At 38.4% G+C, this 17,607-nt stretch overlaps 3 protein-coding genes across 5 annotated transcripts; 1 reads left to right on the top strand and 2 right to left on the bottom strand.

Moving 5' to 3' along the window:
- Window positions 1-5,916: 5,916 nt before the first annotated feature.
- On the bottom strand, window positions 5,917-8,749 carry LOC141591417 (protein DOUBLE-STRAND BREAK FORMATION-like). Of its 2 annotated transcripts, none has more exons than XM_074411727.1 (5): window positions 8,510-8,749; window positions 8,223-8,433; window positions 7,979-8,122; window positions 7,677-7,812; window positions 5,917-6,417 (listed from the first exon to the last, which is right to left on the bottom strand). In XM_074411727.1, the coding sequence occupies exons 1-5, from the start codon at window positions 8,554-8,556 to the stop codon at window positions 6,263-6,265; spliced, it is 693 nt and encodes a 230-aa protein (XP_074267828.1). In that variant the 5' UTR covers window positions 8,557-8,749; the 3' UTR covers window positions 5,917-6,262. The 2 variants fall into 2 exon arrangements, with proteins under 2 accessions (XP_074267828.1, XP_074267829.1); XM_074411728.1 differs by lacking the exon at window positions 5,917-6,417 and adding an exon at window positions 7,331-7,416 and having other exon boundaries at window positions 8,510-8,653.
- Window positions 8,750-11,217: 2,468 nt separating this feature from the next.
- Window positions 11,218-14,515, top strand: LOC141591408 (protein FLC EXPRESSOR-like). Of its 2 annotated transcripts, none has more exons than XM_074411717.1 (4): window positions 11,218-11,813; window positions 11,917-12,047; window positions 12,154-12,224; window positions 14,186-14,515. In XM_074411717.1, exons 1-4 carry the CDS (start codon window positions 11,278-11,280, stop codon window positions 14,285-14,287), a joined length of 840 nt encoding a protein of 279 aa, XP_074267818.1. In that variant the 5' UTR covers window positions 11,218-11,277; the 3' UTR covers window positions 14,288-14,515. The 2 variants fall into 2 exon arrangements, with proteins under 2 accessions (XP_074267818.1, XP_074267819.1); XM_074411718.1 differs by lacking the exon at window positions 14,186-14,515 and adding an exon at window positions 13,244-13,380 and having other exon boundaries at window positions 11,269-11,813.
- Window positions 14,516-15,173: 658 nt separating this feature from the next.
- Window positions 15,174-17,249, bottom strand: LOC141591407 (glucan endo-1,3-beta-glucosidase 9). Its single transcript, XM_074411716.1, has 2 exons — window positions 16,704-17,249; window positions 15,174-16,448 (listed from the first exon to the last, which is right to left on the bottom strand). The coding sequence occupies exons 1-2, from the start codon at window positions 17,069-17,071 to the stop codon at window positions 15,350-15,352; spliced, it is 1,467 nt and encodes a 488-aa protein (XP_074267817.1). The 5' UTR covers window positions 17,072-17,249; the 3' UTR covers window positions 15,174-15,349.
- Window positions 17,250-17,607: the final 358 nt, after the last annotated feature.

Genomic DNA, 17,607 nt, shown 5'->3' with positions numbered 1-17,607 from the left:
GCCGAGCTTTGATCGAGCCAATCTCGAGTTGCTCGCGAGCTGTCTCGTCTCATTAACAGCCATAATGGTCACGATTTCTATGTAACTAGGATGTTGGAGTGTAGAATTCCTTACAAGTAGGGGTACAAGTGAAATTAACTTATACTTGAGGGGTATAAATGAGAATAATTAGGAAATTGTAGGGTACAAGTGAGCTTTCATAAAAAGAAGGAGTACAAGTATGATTAGTTCATACTAGAGGGGTACAGGTGGGAATTTCCCGTTTTTTTCCCTTTTCGTTTGATTCACACAAATAACACTCGTATTAACTATTGGATAAACTAAATAACACTCGTATTGCTATATTTATTTATATTAAAAATAATATTATGTGGATCGTAATACTATCTACATATTTAGGAACATGATTGAAATACGGCAATGGGTCTCATAAGATCAACTTCAATGGATAGCTACAATCTCTTGTAGCTTGGATTTCCGTTTCATAATTTCAAGCAACCCTGTTTTTCGGCTACAAAGTCGTTTAGTGGTAAACTACAATACCATGTAGCTTGTATGAGTCATACAAGTTAAATTACTATTTTAACTTTAATTTTATTCAATTTGTACATTATTATTCAAAGCATTCAATTTCAAGCATGTAGCTTGTGCAAGCTACATTAGCTTTCAAGCACACATTACTTTTTCTTCCCCAATGGTTATGTTGTAGCTAGGTAATTTATGTAAATTGCAAGCAGGTCCAAAAATTGTACTATTGGAGTTGCTCTAAGTTGCTATGGTTTCATGTACACTTTCTCTTGTGGTACGCTACTCGACACCATTTTTTTTAACTTGTATCCTAAGAACATGCTGTGAACATTTGCATATTTAGGTCATTACACTACAAAATAAACACGGGCCGGGAAACTGACGGAAATAATCCGTCAATAACGCGCTTTTTCCGTCAGAAATACGGGTTCCTGACGGTTTTTCCGTCAGGAATCGACGTCACTACGATTCGTCACGAAAAACGGGTTCCTGACGGATTTTCCGTCAGGGAATTAATTTAGTGACGAAAAACTGACGGGTAATTCGTCATATCAGTCAAGCGCGTTTTCTGACGCATTTTCCGTCAGGAATACCCACCCATTACTGACGGTCTATCCGTCATACGTGGCACAGAAAGTCAACTTTTTTGATGGAAATTCCGTTAGAAAAGTCAATATTTCTGACGGAATGAGAACAGTTGACTTTTTAAAAAAAAAAAATTTAAAGTTAATTCTCATTAATTTTTAAAAAAAAAAAAAATAAAGTTGACGGAAATTAAAGTTGACTTTTTTTTTAAAAAAAAAGTTGTGAATTAATAACAATACAATTTTTTTTGTTTTCAACTTCATTTATTCTTCTTCGTTCTTAATTTATTATGTATTCAGTTTTTTTTATTTCAAATACATATATATATAATACTACTCCATATGAAATATCTTGAAATTATTAACTTATAGTTAATGCATATTTTTTTTTATTGTAGTTTTTTTTTGAGTTAATTAAGTTTAAAGCTAATGGAATATGGATGGATTTTTAAAGGAAATAAGTGAATTAAATTAATAAAATATAATAATAAATTGATAATTCATGTCATATTAGTTTGTCAAATCACATTGTTATTTTGTACGTGGCTTTTTTTCATCACATGTGGCATTGTCTACGTGACATTTTTAGGATAGCATTTTAATAATATTTTATAGATTTTTGTTTTCAACTCCATTTATTCTTCTTCGTTCTTAATTTCTTATGTATTCAGTTTTTTTTTTTTTTTTATTTCGAATATATATAATACTACTCCATATGAAATATCTTGAAATTATTAACTTATAGTTAATGCGTATTTTTTTATTGTAGTTTTTTTTGAGTTAATTAAGTTTAAAGTTAATGGAATGTGGATAGATTTTTAAAGGAAATAAGTGAATTAAAATAATGCCATATTTCTTGTTCGTCTACAAACATTTACAAAATTTGTATATTATGGCCACAACCCACAAGCAAAATTGAGAAACCTGAAACATAAGTGTCCAGAAATCAATGCCAGGGTAGCTTCATTTCAATTGCAGTGGACGGTAATCAGTACTGAGAGGGTGGAGTTCATGCCCTTCTTTCCGTCTTTATTCGCTTTCTTGAGCGGTACATGCTGGTTCATATTCGGACTACTTGGCCACGACTGTTACGTTGCTGTAAGTATATCATACTCTATACTAGTATCATAGAAAATGGTTCGACAGAGAAGTTCTCAGGAGTTTTTTATGTGTTGATTTTGTTGAATTGTCTTCTCTCTATGTGGTACATTCCTGATCCCACATTTAGTATTTTCCGCATTTCATATAATGTGTTAGTACATTTGTTAGTATCTTATATGAATTATTTATATTTAAGGTATGGATTGAGTCCCAAGATAAACGTGCTACTGATAATAATCAATAGTATTGGTTCTGCCTTCGAGTGTGTCTACGTAATACTTTTCCTGATCTTTGCTCCTATAAAGGAGAAGGTGAAGATATGAGCCCTTCTTGCTCTCACTGTCTCGATATATGCTGTTGTCGTTTTTCTGTCTCTTTTTTATCTCCAAGATGCCCCAAAGAGGAAGGTTTTTTGCGGATTTGCTGCCGCTATTTCGGGCTGCATCAGGAACTTGTCTCCGGTTACTGTCATGTATACGGCAATCAAGACTAAGAGTGTGTAATTCATGCCGTTCTTTAATTTACGACTTTATTCGCATTATTCAGTGGTGTCTGCTGGTTCATTTTCGGATTAATTGGCAATGACCATTACGTTTATGTAAGTTGGGTTTATCACCTGTTTTTAGTTAAAGTATGTACGCCTCGATAGTTCCATCAATTCGGTTGTTTAACAGTGTAATGTATGTGACAGATTCCGAGTGGATTCGGAAGTGTGATGGGATTCCTTCAACTCAGCATCTACTACTATTACAGGAATGATGCCAATGCCAATGATGAAAATGAAGATGAGATGGCAGCAGGTCAGGCTGATTTTTTTTTTTTTTTTTTACGGAAGGGCTAAGATCATCACCTTGCGGAAATCGCAAGACGATGAGCAGTCCGATTTAGAACTCTTTGACAGTGACTTATGGAACAACAGTAAAAAGAAGTAAGGACATGAAATATAGAACGATAAAGAGTCTTGAGCTCTTGTTGCACATCCGTACAGTCAGCAAGAAGAAGAACCAGACGTAGACAATCAGATTGAGCGTTAATGTGCCAAAAACCCCGACTGGCAGCATCCCTGAGAGCATGGAACAGAGTCGTAGCTTCAGCTTGTAAAGCAGAGCTTGCCCAAAAACGAGATTGCCCTGTATGAAAGACGACTCCATCTGAATCCTGAAAAAGCCACCCAGCAGATGCCCTAAAGTCCGTATGTCAAGAAGCATCGCACAAAAGACGAATGTTGTTGGAGCAAAGACAGTTGTTGATGATAAAGAAAAGCAGATGATTCTTAATTGACTCCAGCACAATGGAATCCCCCGAAATAGGAACGACAGAGGAAGAAAGATGAAGCTTAGCCACAGAAGAATTATTTATAGCATCCGTCGTTAGAATCCTGATATGTGAAGATAACCCCATAACCGAATCAGGGTGAAAAACCAAATCATTCCGTAAGCACCATATTCTCCATAAAGGGCTTGTAAAGAGAATGCAGGAATCTAAGGATCCATCCTTATGAAGAAAACTAATCCAATTTATCACCCATGATTGAATAGGAATATTGTTGCCATTAGAACTGCGAATGCCTAACGGTGAACCCGCCCAGATGTGTGATGAAATCAAACAGTCACGAAATAGATGATCTAAGGATTCCAAATGATCATCAAAGGAAGCACAAAGTTTGCACTGATAACTCCATGAAAGATTTCTTTTACTGGCTTCAAGACGAATAGGAAGAGAGTTGGATAATAGTTTCCAAAGGAAAGTTTTCCATTTGCCCTGAATATGGAGAGTCCATAATCGTTTTTTGCAAAACAATTTTGAATAAGCAGTCATTCGATTGAAATCCGTATCAGTAGCCTTAGTATTCCAAAAAAGCGAGAAGGCCATCGCATATCCACTTTTAACCGAGTAATGACCATTCTTAGTTAGGGTCCAATAAAGACTGTCATCAAAATCTTCAGCAGCAAGAGGAAGAGCAAGGATATAAGGGGCCAAAATATTGCCATAAATAGAAAAAACAGCATTAACATCCCAATCTCCAGAAGCAGTTTGTAATTGGCATACAGTAAGAGGTGGAGGTGGCTTCGCATTGATATCCGTTCAGAAAGGCCGAGAAGCTGACCCAAAGACAATCCAAAGATCCATTTATCCTTCCAAACATCAAGAAGGGATGGAAAACCGACTTGCCAAGCCAAATTTTCCCGTAATAATTGAATACCCCAGCGAATTCCACGTTCTCCCCAAGAACGATTCCCAGTTGTGGCAAAGGATGAGCTAAGAAAAGTGTCAGGATATATTTTAAATTTCGGCCCAAGAACTTTGCTAATGAGACTAGTAGGAGCTACCAAAATTTTCCATCCAATTTTGGCCAAAAGGCTTTGATTAAGACAACCAATATTACGAATGCCAAGACCACCATCAGATTTCGAAGCGCTAATAACAATATTACTACACCAGTGAAGACTTTTCCTCATAATAGTACCCCCCCCCCCCCAAACTGTGAGAGAAGAGAATTAATCTTCGAACTCACACTTACCGACATTTTAAATACCGATAGAGAGAAAAGAGAAAGCGAAGAGAGAACTGAATTAATGAGAGTCAGTCGTCCAACCGATGATAAGTAATTATTATTCAGCTTTGAATTCTTGTTCTAGCTTTATCAATGACCATAGCAAAAATCTCCTTCTTTGAAGACCCAAAATCAGTAGGTAACCCCAAATATTTGCCCATGCCTTTATGCCCTGGTGCTTTTAAGATTTTCAAACATTCCCTATAATTCCGAAGAGTGCAGTTAGGACTCGTAGTTATAGTAGTCTTAGCCTCATTTATGCGTTGACCAGATGCATCCCCATATTGAGTTAATAGTGTCATTAAGGCAGCACAATCCGAGGCCCGAGCATCCATAAAGAAAATAGAATCGTCTGCAAAAAGCAAATGCGAAATAGGGGGAGCTTCACGCGGAATTCGTATACCCTTAATCAGTTTTTTGTCTTGTGCAGAACATAACAATTGAGAAAAAACTTCTGTACATAATGCAAAGAGATACAAAGAAAGATGATCCCCCTGACGAATACCAGCTTTTGGTCTAAAACTCTTCCCTGACGAACCGTTGATCAAAACTTCATAAGAGACCGTAGTGACACAATTCATAATAAGATCGACAAAATTAGACGGAAACTTCATGGAAAGAAGAGTACATCTAATGAAATTCCAATCCAGCCGATCGTAAGCCTTGCTCATATCTACTTTAACAGCAATAAGACCCCTTTTTCCAACACGCTTATTGGAGATATGATGCAAGATCTCGTGTGATAATAAAATATTATCAGCAATGTGTCGACCAGGAACAAACCCATTTTGATAATCCCCTATGAGAAGAGACATTACCCTTTTTAATCTGCTAGAAATGCACTTTGTAACGATTTTCATAATTACGTTACAGAGACTGATTGGTTGAAAATTATCAACTGTTTCCGGACTAGCAACCTTAGGAATGAGGGCAATAGCAGTACGATTGAATTCAGTTGAAATATTCCCCGTATTAAGCATAAAAAGAACAGCATCCTCGACCTCAGTTTTAATATGAAACCAGAATTTCTGATAAAAGAGAGCAGGAATTCCATCCGGTCCGGGTGATTTAGTTGATCCAAGTTGAAAAACGGCCGTTCTTACTTCCTTACGTGTAAAAGTAGAAGAGAAAAAGTCTTGCTGATCATTAGTTAACAAAAACTTTATATTCCCAAACAAGTGCTTATGAGTCTCATGATACTGTTGAAATATACCATGAGAAATATTAACTCCATATATATGTTTGAAATGATCATCAAAAATACCAGCTAATTCTTGCTTGTCGAAGGTCCAAGAATTATCAGACCTTTTCAAACCCACAATTAAGTTACGATCATGCCTATGTTTAACTGAATTAGAAGAATGATTATGTAGTACTATCTTCAATTCAATGTATATTCACTCTTGATTAGTTGTCAGTTGTTGATACACACTGAAACATAAGGGGTAGATCCTTGATTAGGTTGCTTATAGTCCCTTCAGACGAGCTAGAGTATCTACCGATTCTTCAGTCGCAACAAGTTATGCGCGTTATGCAGCTTGATCCCATTTTTGAAAGAAATGCTTGCTGGACACTCTGCCTCAGTCGAGAGAGAAGATTGTTCAACAATCATAATCTTATTTTTCACGTACTTTGCAGTGTGTGCTTGAACTAATCAACCACCAAAGAAAAGGAACGGTGTTAGAGGCAGATGGATGAATATCCTCATTCTACAAGTGGCAGAAGATAAAATATCTCCGTTGACATAATCTTCATAAATTAACAGTGTGTCATTGCTCAAGGACTAATCATCATCATCATTACCAGGCAAAACAGGACCTAAGGTGCTATTAGTTCGGTCGGGTTGACAAAAATTAACTCAAAACGTCATACTTAAAAAATTGTCCTAGGTGAGTTTAACTCAAGGTAGAGATGACTGCCAACTTGCGAAGGCATGGTTTCAGAACTGCTTCAGAGTGGACGAGAAACTTAGTAGGGTCATATGTTGTGCAGAGAAGTCATATTACAGTCAAAATGACAAAAGAAAAAAAAAATTAACATCACTCATTTTTTTTAATACTTGTACGGGACTGGGGTATATGTTCTGGGTAAAATTACATCCATAATGACAAAAATGGGACTCGAAACTAGGCCGATATGATCATAGGGAGGCTTGTATATAGGTAGCTTCAAGGTCATAGAGACCCAATACGCTAAAATAATCAAGAATAAGCCTATCCAGGTAATTACGTAATTTCTATGTATAGATATTATAGGCGTAGCAGAGGATTAGGGTTTGGTAAGCAAGGCTGCACCATGATGCGCGGGCATACCAAAAACAAGGAAAGGTGTGACTAACTATTATGCACGCCATGATTGTCAGGCGTGCAGTGATGCATCAAAGGCATCCACCACATATGTGATGTGGCTTCATGTGTTAAAGGTGTGTCATGCCCAAGGGTTAACCCCATACAGGCTAGATACAGGCAGAATAGTACCTCCATATGTCTCCAAGTGGACCTAAGGTGTCTAACAGTTGATGTCAATGATTAAGAGAAAAGATATCAGTTTCGCCAAGGCTGTGCTGCTAGAAGTAAATTTAAAGAGCACGCTCAGGAAGGCTATTTGGGCACAGTAGTTTAGAAATAGTTCCATCCTAGTGCTAATATGCTGCACCAGTCCAAAACAGGTGTTTAATTAATACAGTAAGTGGTACTTTTGGTAGCCCATAAAATGTCTTTATATTACTCCGTAATTGACCAATTATAGTGATTAGAAGCAAAGCTCTGGCATGAGAAGTTATGCAAGAATTTTCAAGCTGAGTACATCTCAGAAACAGCAAATCTAAAACCTCAAAATTGCTTAGTCAATCACAATATCTCAGAAACAGCGGGACACATGTCAAAAGCAAACTAAGTTGGCAATGTTACCAGAATGGTTTGAAGATAATTGGAGAGCAGCATCCTTAAGCCTGTGGATTCTATCAATGCTCCTCGTCTTTTCAGGTAACTTGTCATGGCCTTGATCACCATTTCTATCGAAGCATGATATAGCATTCTCACATGCCTAAAAATAGAGTGAAAAAAAGACAATAAATGACTCTGACTATGATCTGTTGATATTCAAGCCCCTAATTTCAGTCATCAAGCCAGGTTATCCGAAATCCTAGAATGGCAAATGGGACACGTTGACGGATAGGCTGAAACAAAGTCGTAAATGAGGATTACAGTACCTTTGCGGCGACAGAGTAGAAAGCATTCTGAAAAGCATCTTCTGCAAATTTCATCCATTCACCATAAGTAACTTGAAAGTGCGGGTGAGTGGCGGCGCTTGAATCACGTAAAACGAGTCCCTCATATCGCAAAGACAAGCAACTCTACGTGCAAATTCAGAAACACATATACATACATAGAGTGAATTTGCAACATTCAGAAACGAAAATAGCAGTAAGTAAAGCAGGCTCAAAATGAAAAGACCTGTAGATCATGAAGTATGAGGAAGGCGCGAAGGAAGAAGTCAAGAGTAGAGAGCCTGTGTAGGATGGGTTTATGGACGGAATGGCGAATAATTGTTACAGATTGTGAAGTGAGAAATTGAAGAAGATGAGTCCGGAGATGCTGCATTTCTTTAACATTTTTAGATGAAGACAGCATTTGTTCTAGAATTTCAAGTGTCGACTCGTCCAATCTGTTGCAAATTCCAAATGAAAATTACAAACATTATTATGCATTAAATTGAAAAGCCAGGAAGATGGAACGAAAACCTGTTTGATTTGAGACGGGAGGAGAAAAGAGGGAGGGCATCCGCCATTGTTTGTATTTCGTACTGCAGATATTACCAGGGAAATTGCAAATTGGGGATAATTATGCTTCCTTCCTTCTTTCTCAACTCTAACACTCTGCAGTTGTTGGGCTTTATAATTGCACCGCCTCTTCTCTCCATATGAAATTGTAATGGCCCTACTTAAGACTTTCGTTCGAATTGGGCTCTTTTTTTTTATCGAGGATTTTCTCATAGTATCCGATATTAGTTTTTGTAGTGTGCTTTACAAGGGGAATTGGGGATATGAATCATATGGTGCTTAAACTATATAAATGTGGAGCGGCCTTTATTATACGGATTATATTTGTTAGAAATGTCGTATTTCCCTGCTTGATATTCTCATTTCTAGTGGTAGAAATATAATCTTCTTGGGTTTTAACATATCAAACCGGTATGATGAGCTCAATCTTCAGCAATATTATCACTTTTATTAGTTGTATCCCACAATAATGTAAACTTACTTTGTATTCAATGTTAATCAGGTTTTGCCACACTAGCCAATCTGTTAGGATTATGCTTAGGACTTGATGTTGCTGATGTCACTCTACTTTTAAGAATAACTTAAGAGTCACACATTACATACCAAAGAGACCTAAGTAGGTACTAACTACTAAGGTAGAAAAGTCTGGTAAAGACAATAGCCTAATCGATTCATATTTATGCCATGACCATCTTTAAACTAACGGGTCATTTTTGTCAAGAGTTGCAAGCGGTTGTCACGGGGGGCCTGCCTTCAAACGGTAAAAGGAAATCCCCTGGCTTTCACAAGACAGATTATGCAAACCAAAGTGCCAAAATGAGCTTGGATTTTGTGATTTTCATAAGTTTAACATGACGTTATTGGGAAACAAACGTGGAGTTTGGCAACGAATATGGAGGATTATTGTGAGAATCTTAAAAGAAAAATCTTAGGGGGTGTTTGGTTGGGAGGTTTGGAATGGAATGAAATGGATTCTAGTCATTCTAGTGTTTGGTTGGGGTGTTTTGGAATGGAGTTAGAATCCTGATGGATTCTCATTCCACCCCAACCCCTTGGAATCCCATACCCACCTCCTCCCCATGGATTCAAACTCCATTCCTCCATATTTATTTTTCTAATGAACCAAACATGTTTGAGAAGGAATGGAATTGGAACCTCATACTCATATGGTTTCTCATTCCAATCCATTCCATTCCTAAGTAGTGAACCAAACGACCCCTTAATTTGGGTAGTTTGGCATGTTTGGGGATAAAGATGGGAGGGTATTTTCGATAATTCATTAAAATTTTGGACGATAATTAATAAATTGTGAACGAGTAAAGTATGAGACTCTTAAAAAGCCAAGAATATTATCCGGATTCGTTAATATCGACGACGTTTTAGTAAACGTCGACGACGTTTTTCATAAAAAAGACGCTCACTGCCCCTCATCTCTCACTAGCCATTCTCCCTATTCTCTCTATTCTCTCTACTCAACCTCCAACTTCCACCAACACTCAACACCACCACCACACTGCCACCACAACCACACCGCCACCACACTGCTGCCACCACCACGCCGACCTTGCCGCCTCCACCGCCACCACACTGCTGCCTCCCACGTTGCCAAGTAAGTGTGGTTTTTTTTTTTTTTTGTTAAATTAGTTTAGAAATTGAAACTAATTGAATTAAACTATGAAATTAAATAGTTTTATTTCCTTTATTGTTATTGTTGATTGATTAAATTGATTGGATTTTGTTTTAGAATTGAATTAGTTAGTAAATTAGGTTATGTGTTAGCTTTTTATTTAAATTAATTGAATTAGTGTAAAATTTGTTAGTTTTTCGATTAAAATTCATGTTAATTAGTTGTTATTATGTAAATTTTGGTATTGTTATATGTTGTTTGCGAAATATAGTTGATTGGGATTGATTTTTGAGTCGAAATTTGTTGTTGTTAATTGGATTGGGAGTGAATTTGTACGGTTTTTAGAAGTAAACCGCGCCAAACGTTGGAAATGGTTGTTGGTCGAAGTGGGTGTAACGTTGAGTGCAACGTTCATCCGTGGTGAACGTGGGAATTGGTTGTTTGGCCACGGAGAATTTTTTTTTTTTTTTTTTTTAAATTTTTTTTTTTTTTTTTAAAAAAAAAAAAAAAAAAAATTTCTCCGTGGCCAAACGTGGGATTCCAACGTTTGGACCACGGCCAACGTTGGTTTCCCACGTTTGGACGCAAACGCGTTGATTTCCAACGTTTGGTCCATGGTTGAACGTTATATCTCAAAGTTTGGTCCATTGTTCAATCTTGGGGTAAAAATTTGATTACGCAAACAATTAACAATATGTTATTTACAAAATTAATGTCATGAACTAATTAGGTTGACATATTGTTAATTGTTGTTGTTGTTGTTTTTTGTTTTTAATTTAGTTGAGTTTGAGAGAAATTTTTTTAGAGAGAGAAAGTCAAAAAAGGCGTTCATATCATCGTTTTTTATTAAAAACGCGTCGTCGATATTTACTAAAACGTCGTCGATATAAATCAGCCCCCAATATTATTAGGAGTAGAACTCATTGGGGCCCCGCCTGAGGCCCTATGCTGCTCCGTATTAATGGAATGGCCCATATAGTAAAACTCCCATTAATTGGGGTTATTGATATATATACTCCGTAGTAATTACTCCGTACTTACTTTGGAAAAAGGGTACATTGAGTATATAATTGGGGGGGGGGGGGGGGGGGGGGGAACGGGGATGGAAGAAGTTAAAAGCGAGGAGAAATCAAAACGAAGAAGAGGTAGACGGGGTAAGGGTGGTAAGGGTGGTACTGCTACTACTCCGACGACTATGCCCTCCGCATTTCAGGTACCTCAACCCCAGGATGACATCATCTCCCACAACCGCAGCAAAATCCAAGTACTCCGTGAAGATCATCAGGAGATGCTTGGCACACGCGCGGCTCTTGAACAAGACCTATCCGTGGCCCACCAACACCTCCGACAACTAGTGTCAACTGCCCGGAAGGTGAGGGAAGATACTGATTTGGAGGTGAAGGCTGTTTTGGAGAGGTCTATTGGGGTTGAGTCCCAACTCGGTTCTATTCAGGCACTCCAATCCGAGCATGCCCAGGTTGTGGCTCATGTTACCACTCTCACCCACTCTAATATTCAGCTCCACTCTGAATTTAATCGTCTTGATTCCGAGTTGCATAGGATTCGGATGGATGCGGCTGAGGTCGCCAATCTTAAGGCTGATCTTCACGCCATGCGACTCGAGCTCCGCAAAGGAAGGTCTGTCTGTCTGTCTGTATGACTTTCTATTTTCTACTTGTTGGCTTCTCCCTTATACAGTAAGTTATAAGAATAGGTGATAAATGTATGTTTAATTACACAGAGGCGCAATTGAGTTTGAGAAAAAGACGAGATCAGCTAATCTACAACAGTATCAGGAAATGGATACCAAAATCACTGAAATGAGTAATCAAATTCAAACACTGCGTCCTCATTTACCACCCTCTCATCCAGGTATGCCTATGCCACTCCATCTACTGCCTTTTTTCTTTGTCTTCTCTACTTATTCCACACATTTCCCCATCCTTTTTTTTTCCCTCGTTTCCTGCTGTTTTTGTAGCCTTGGGATACGCTGGAGCTTCTGATTCCGTTTTTCGGGCTCCTTATTCTTCCCACTATCCTATGCATCAGGTACCTTCTCTTTTATTTTCACCATTTCATTCCTTCTTTTTTACTTCTTCCTTACATATCTTACTTGAATGTTGTGTTTTGTTTCAACTATGTTCTATCCTTTTTTAATCCTATAAGCAGTAGATGCTCTATACGAGTATTCATTCATTCCTTGACCTTTGCTTCAAATTCCAAGTTCCAACTCCCATACATTTAAATAATTTGCTGTTACAACACCTTAGGTCATCCGGAAACAGTCTTTGTGTTGCTAACAAAAGGATCAGACTACGTACATCCGACCCCCCTTACCCCGCAATTTGAGGGAGTCATTGAGGCATTGGGGTAATGTTGTTGTTTCTGTTAAAACACCTCACTTAAGCTGAAACTGGGTTGTTGGAAACCATATTTTACAAACTACTCGGAATGAATGGAGCAGAACGAGGAGAAATTCCGGTTCTTTCAAAGAATCTAATTTTTCCACAGCCTAGGAAGGAGTGACACTTTTCCCCCACTCTCCGCCTTTCCGCGCCTTGTCTTCCTCATGCCGCCTATCTTTCTTTCTTTGTTAGTTTGTCCAGCCGAGGAAAGGGAACTACTTTCCTGCATGACTTTTTATATTCATTAATTAAAGTCTTCAACTTTCAGCCTAGTAGCTAAGATTAAGGTGTTGATAAGACAGGTTTTTAATGACATTCCCCTTTGGTTGTACCGTTTCTTGTGCCTCATTACAACGAGAAATTCTCCATTTTGTATCGGAAGATAATTGACATCAACATAAGCGACTCTACAATGTACTGCCAAAGTCCAAACAAAAACGTTAAGCCTACATAGTGTATCATGGTTTTCATGGCTATGTGCCTATGTGGTTATCTACTTAGCTGTCACCTTCTTCAGTTATTTATAAAATCGGCATAATTTCCGAAACTATGACTTAACCATGAGTCTTCTGTTATGCGGGAAGAAAATTTTATCTCCGAAAATCAAATGGTTGACGCTGCTTTATGAGTGGAATTTAACTTTGAAAATCCATTTCCCTGTAGTTTCAACACTCAAGATTGAGCCTGTTGCTGGCTTGCTGCAATGCACGTTATGTACATATGTCCAGCAGTTAAGTAGAATTTCCAATTTCTGGTAATAACCTGAAGAATGAAGAGTGGGTAACAATTGAAATGTATCATTATGTGAATTATGGACATGGTAATATTTAGTTATCTACCCTACCTAGCAAAACTTCTAGAAGAAACACTTAAACCCCACTTGCACGCTTGCTTTATCACGATGATATTGTGATAGGTTAGAATAATGTGCGCCCCGCACACGATAACATTGTATACTTTCTCAATTGATCATGAGAAGCCATCTTTTACTTTATTACTGTGTTTTGAAGTTATTATGGGATATTAAAGACTCTTATGGTAGAATGAGAAAGTATAGAATGCTAATGTGTGTGCCCGACTGACTGCCCTCAAGACACATGGCCACATGTACGGTTTGTTTTGGAGTGTTGTACTTAGTCTCACATAAAAATAGTTTTGATAACATGAAAAGACGAGTGTAGTAATGATGCGCAAGAGTATTTGACTGTGTTGATACTGAATTCAGGCATGTCATACCATTCCCACGTGTTTGCTTGGATAGTGAACTGGATAAGTCTTGAGAATTGAGATTGGTGTAGTGCTTAGAGATTCAGTTTCTCCGCGGCTTTTATTTCAACAATCTTTGAATCTGAGCTCAAAATCATTTGTCCTTTTAAGCTTGTAGAAATCGAATATTGATAGCTGAAAGACTAATTAGCCAAAACTGAGGGTTGGATGGAATCAACCGATTTGATGATTAGAAGAGTACGGAGAGAAGTGCGGCTGCGGAGGCCGTGATTATATCCCAAGTATTTGAATTGCCATTGATAAGAAACATTCACATTGAACCTATTGCTTCATTCGGTAGTGTAATACTGTAAGTAACGCCAGTCTAAATGTTTGCAGGCAACAGCTCCACTACCTGCCGCTGCCGGTGATGCAACCGCACCTCCAACAGGTGATCATCATCCATTTGAGACGCGTCAACCGTATTTACCGACTAGATAAGCCCTCTTTGATGCAGGCGTTACAAGGCCGCATTACAAGACATAGTGCCTTGTGCAAACTTGTTTGAAAACCAGACCACGTCACTAGAAGTTAGGAGCAAAAGGTACATCAATTGTAGTCATCTTGGCTTAGTAACATAGATTGAACGGATTTTAGTTTCATATGGATATCATAACTGTGGAACTATGTATATACTTGTTCAGCAATTCTAAACTCCTTACTGGACGAGATTGTTAGCTTTGCTTTATATTACTCATAATTTCTAACCTGAATTAATCAAGCTATGGAGGGGACAAGAGATCATGAAATCAGACTTGCGTTGGCCAAGCTATTGGTGTGTTTCATACAGAGTTGCAATTCGATTTCCATTTATGGGCGGAAGAGAGAATAATAATAATGGAAAGCAAGAAATGATTATGAGAGTTGCTCAAATAGGATGGCATTGTACATTTGTACCTTGAAGGTGGTTCGTTTATTTATAAACTCGATACTACTCGAGTTTTGGTCCACTGCTTGAGTCTGCTCTTACAACTTCATTTACCCCTCATGATGATAAAGCTCGGCACAATTTAAGAGCATGTACGATAATAAAAAGTGGAGAGCACGGGTTTTACTCTTCATTGACGTACTCCTTTTGGAGGGGGGGGAAAAACAGTAGAGTTCTTCAATTTGCTCTCCACCTCATTTTTTGGTGTCACACCTTACTTACCTCTCTTATATTTACATCCAAAAAGGATAATTAATTCTGCTTTTCCACTTTCTACAAGAAGATTCAAATAGAACATTGAAATGGAAAGCATAGAAGAGCAATCTACTACAGGCAAAAGACATTTTTCTCCAATATCATACAGCGCCTTCAAGAGTGCGCTCGCAGAACTCCTATCCCTGGACAAACAATGCTAAGATTGGCACCAAACCATCAAATAACATACTACAAACTTCATTATCGACCAATGTTGCACGCTATCTCATATTCCCATCTATTTGCATCCCACCCATAACATGGCTGAAAATATGTTCCTACATTCCTACCAAAAGTTCTGATATCTCAACCTACTTCGATTATAACACTGCAATTACCACTGTTGACAGCAGAATTACATAGATGAATGAAGGTACATGGAGGCATGCTGCATAAGAAGTACTAAGCTGCACAATGAATCTACAGCTACCCATCGATGGATCAACAGTCGTAACCAAGCCTAACCCATCATAATCACAGCTCTCTGGGCTTTGGTTCTGTTGCTGATAATAGCTATTAAATGCGTATGATATATTTGCCGGCCAGCTCAAGTTGCCACAAGATCCGCCAGGGGTCAAGGCACTGCAGTCTGATGCTGAACACGCTTCCCATCCACGTGCACTGGCATTCGCCATATCTTTGTTGTTGTTCACTACACACCATCTGGTAGTCAGATAGTCCACATTTTGGGCATTAACAATACCTTTGGATCCCTGCCCCAGATCAATCCGGTATTTTGCTTGTCCGTCAAATGTGAATATTCCCCAGTGTCTCTCAAAATTACCATCACTTATGTTTCTTTGATCTTCGTCCAAGAGGCTGAGAATGTATGCTTCCTTAGGTGGGGCATGCGGCCGAAGTGGTGTCCCTGTTTTTGTTTTAAGGTGATTCAACAGGCCCTTCATGAATGATTCGGCCACAGATGAATTGGCATGAAGTGCTCCGTCTGTGGGCCACCCAATCTGGCTGATGATGATATCCATTTGGGGAAACCCGGCATTTGATAATGCAGTAACTAGGGTATCGTAGCTCAAGTCAAAGCTGTTGCTGTAGAGTCTGTGGCCATCTTTCCTAGGATGGGACGTTTCTCTGAAAATAGAGAAATGCAGGGAGATGTTTGGATCTTGCTTGAGAAGATGAAAGGGGGATATGGTGGCGAAGAATGGAGAATTATGTTTAGAGAGAAATGTAAGTAGTTGGAGGATGGTGTTGTTGAGATCGGACCTAAAATGTCCTTGGGAAGGCAAACCAGAAACTGAGTGAAAGGTATCATAGCTGCACGGAACAATGAGTTTGACACGGTCAGCTAAATTAGCCTTTGCCAAAGCTGCTTGGATGTTTGTGACAGCTCCCATCACAAAGGGAATGTAGTGGCCACCATAAGCTTGTAGAAATGGCTCATTTCCAACAGCTATGTACCTGTTACAACAAGAGCCCATAAATTAAGTACGTATGAAGAAGGAGTAGGACTCTGAATCATTTCAGAGGAAAAGAAAAAACAATAATTTACAGGTATTGATTCCGAAGCTGTTTACCACTTGCAGTGAAAAGGACAAATTATTGATTGAAAAAAAAGGAAGTGATTCAAAAATTGAGGTCGAATTCAAAATTAGAATAGTGTAATAGAACAAGATGGGCAATATAATAAAGGTGAAATGAAAAGAGAGAGTATACCGAATGCGGGGAGAATGAGAAGGAGAAGGCAATGCGAAAAAGCGAGTGAGGTTGTCGTGAACCCAGGTGCGGGCGAGGTGGAGAGAAGAGTTCAAGTGGGGAAGCATGGAATTAGGGATACCCAGAATAAGGTGAATATTAGAGGCGGAGAGTGCATCAAGAAGAGTAGGGTCGGCGTCAAAGAGCCTGAGATGGGTGACATTGTTGTGTTTGAGTAACTGCACAACATTGGAAGGAGGGAGTGGATGTGAAGCGTCTCTACCCAAGTTCACTCCAATGCTAATGCTACTACCATTACTCACCCCACCACCTGCTGTTAATACTACTACTATTATTACCACTACCAATACATTACATTGATGCCACATTCTCTTCAATTCAATTATTTGTTTTTGTTGGATTTGGTGAGGTGGGGAGACTGGGAGCTCACCTTTGCTTTCTTTATGGATGATTTATGGCAACTACTAATATTCTGCTCCCTCCCTATTCTTCCACATTCTGCCCCCACTTTACTACTTCAAAGGATATGCTCCGTCAAACACCCTTAAATTTAGCTTGCTTTACCGTCTACTCAATTTGGATACTAGTAGTTCATCTCCCTTCAAACAGTTATATCCGTTTTAAATGTTAAACGGGTTAAATATTAATTCATATTGTTTTTGAACAAGAGTTTCTGATTCTCTAGGCATTCCGATTTTGTCTCATCCATTTATTTGACTCGTTTTATTGTTTAAAACAAATATGTATGCCTTAGAGCAAGTCCAATGGTATAACTTAGGGACTTGCTTGCAATTTTTAGAAATTGCAAGCTAGTTGCTACACCATTGGAGTTTGTCATGTAAGCTTGCTTAGTTTAAGCAACTAGTTTCATTAAGCTAGTAGCTTAAATGGCCATACAGCAAAA

This window comes from Silene latifolia, chromosome 7, assembly GCF_048544455.1.
Source record: "Silene latifolia isolate original U9 population chromosome 7, ASM4854445v1, whole genome shotgun sequence".
NCBI classification, from domain to species: domain Eukaryota; kingdom Viridiplantae; phylum Streptophyta; class Magnoliopsida; order Caryophyllales; family Caryophyllaceae; genus Silene; species Silene latifolia.
The sequence above is the reverse complement of the archived record's forward strand: the minus strand, read 5'-3'. Positions and strand labels throughout refer to the sequence as shown.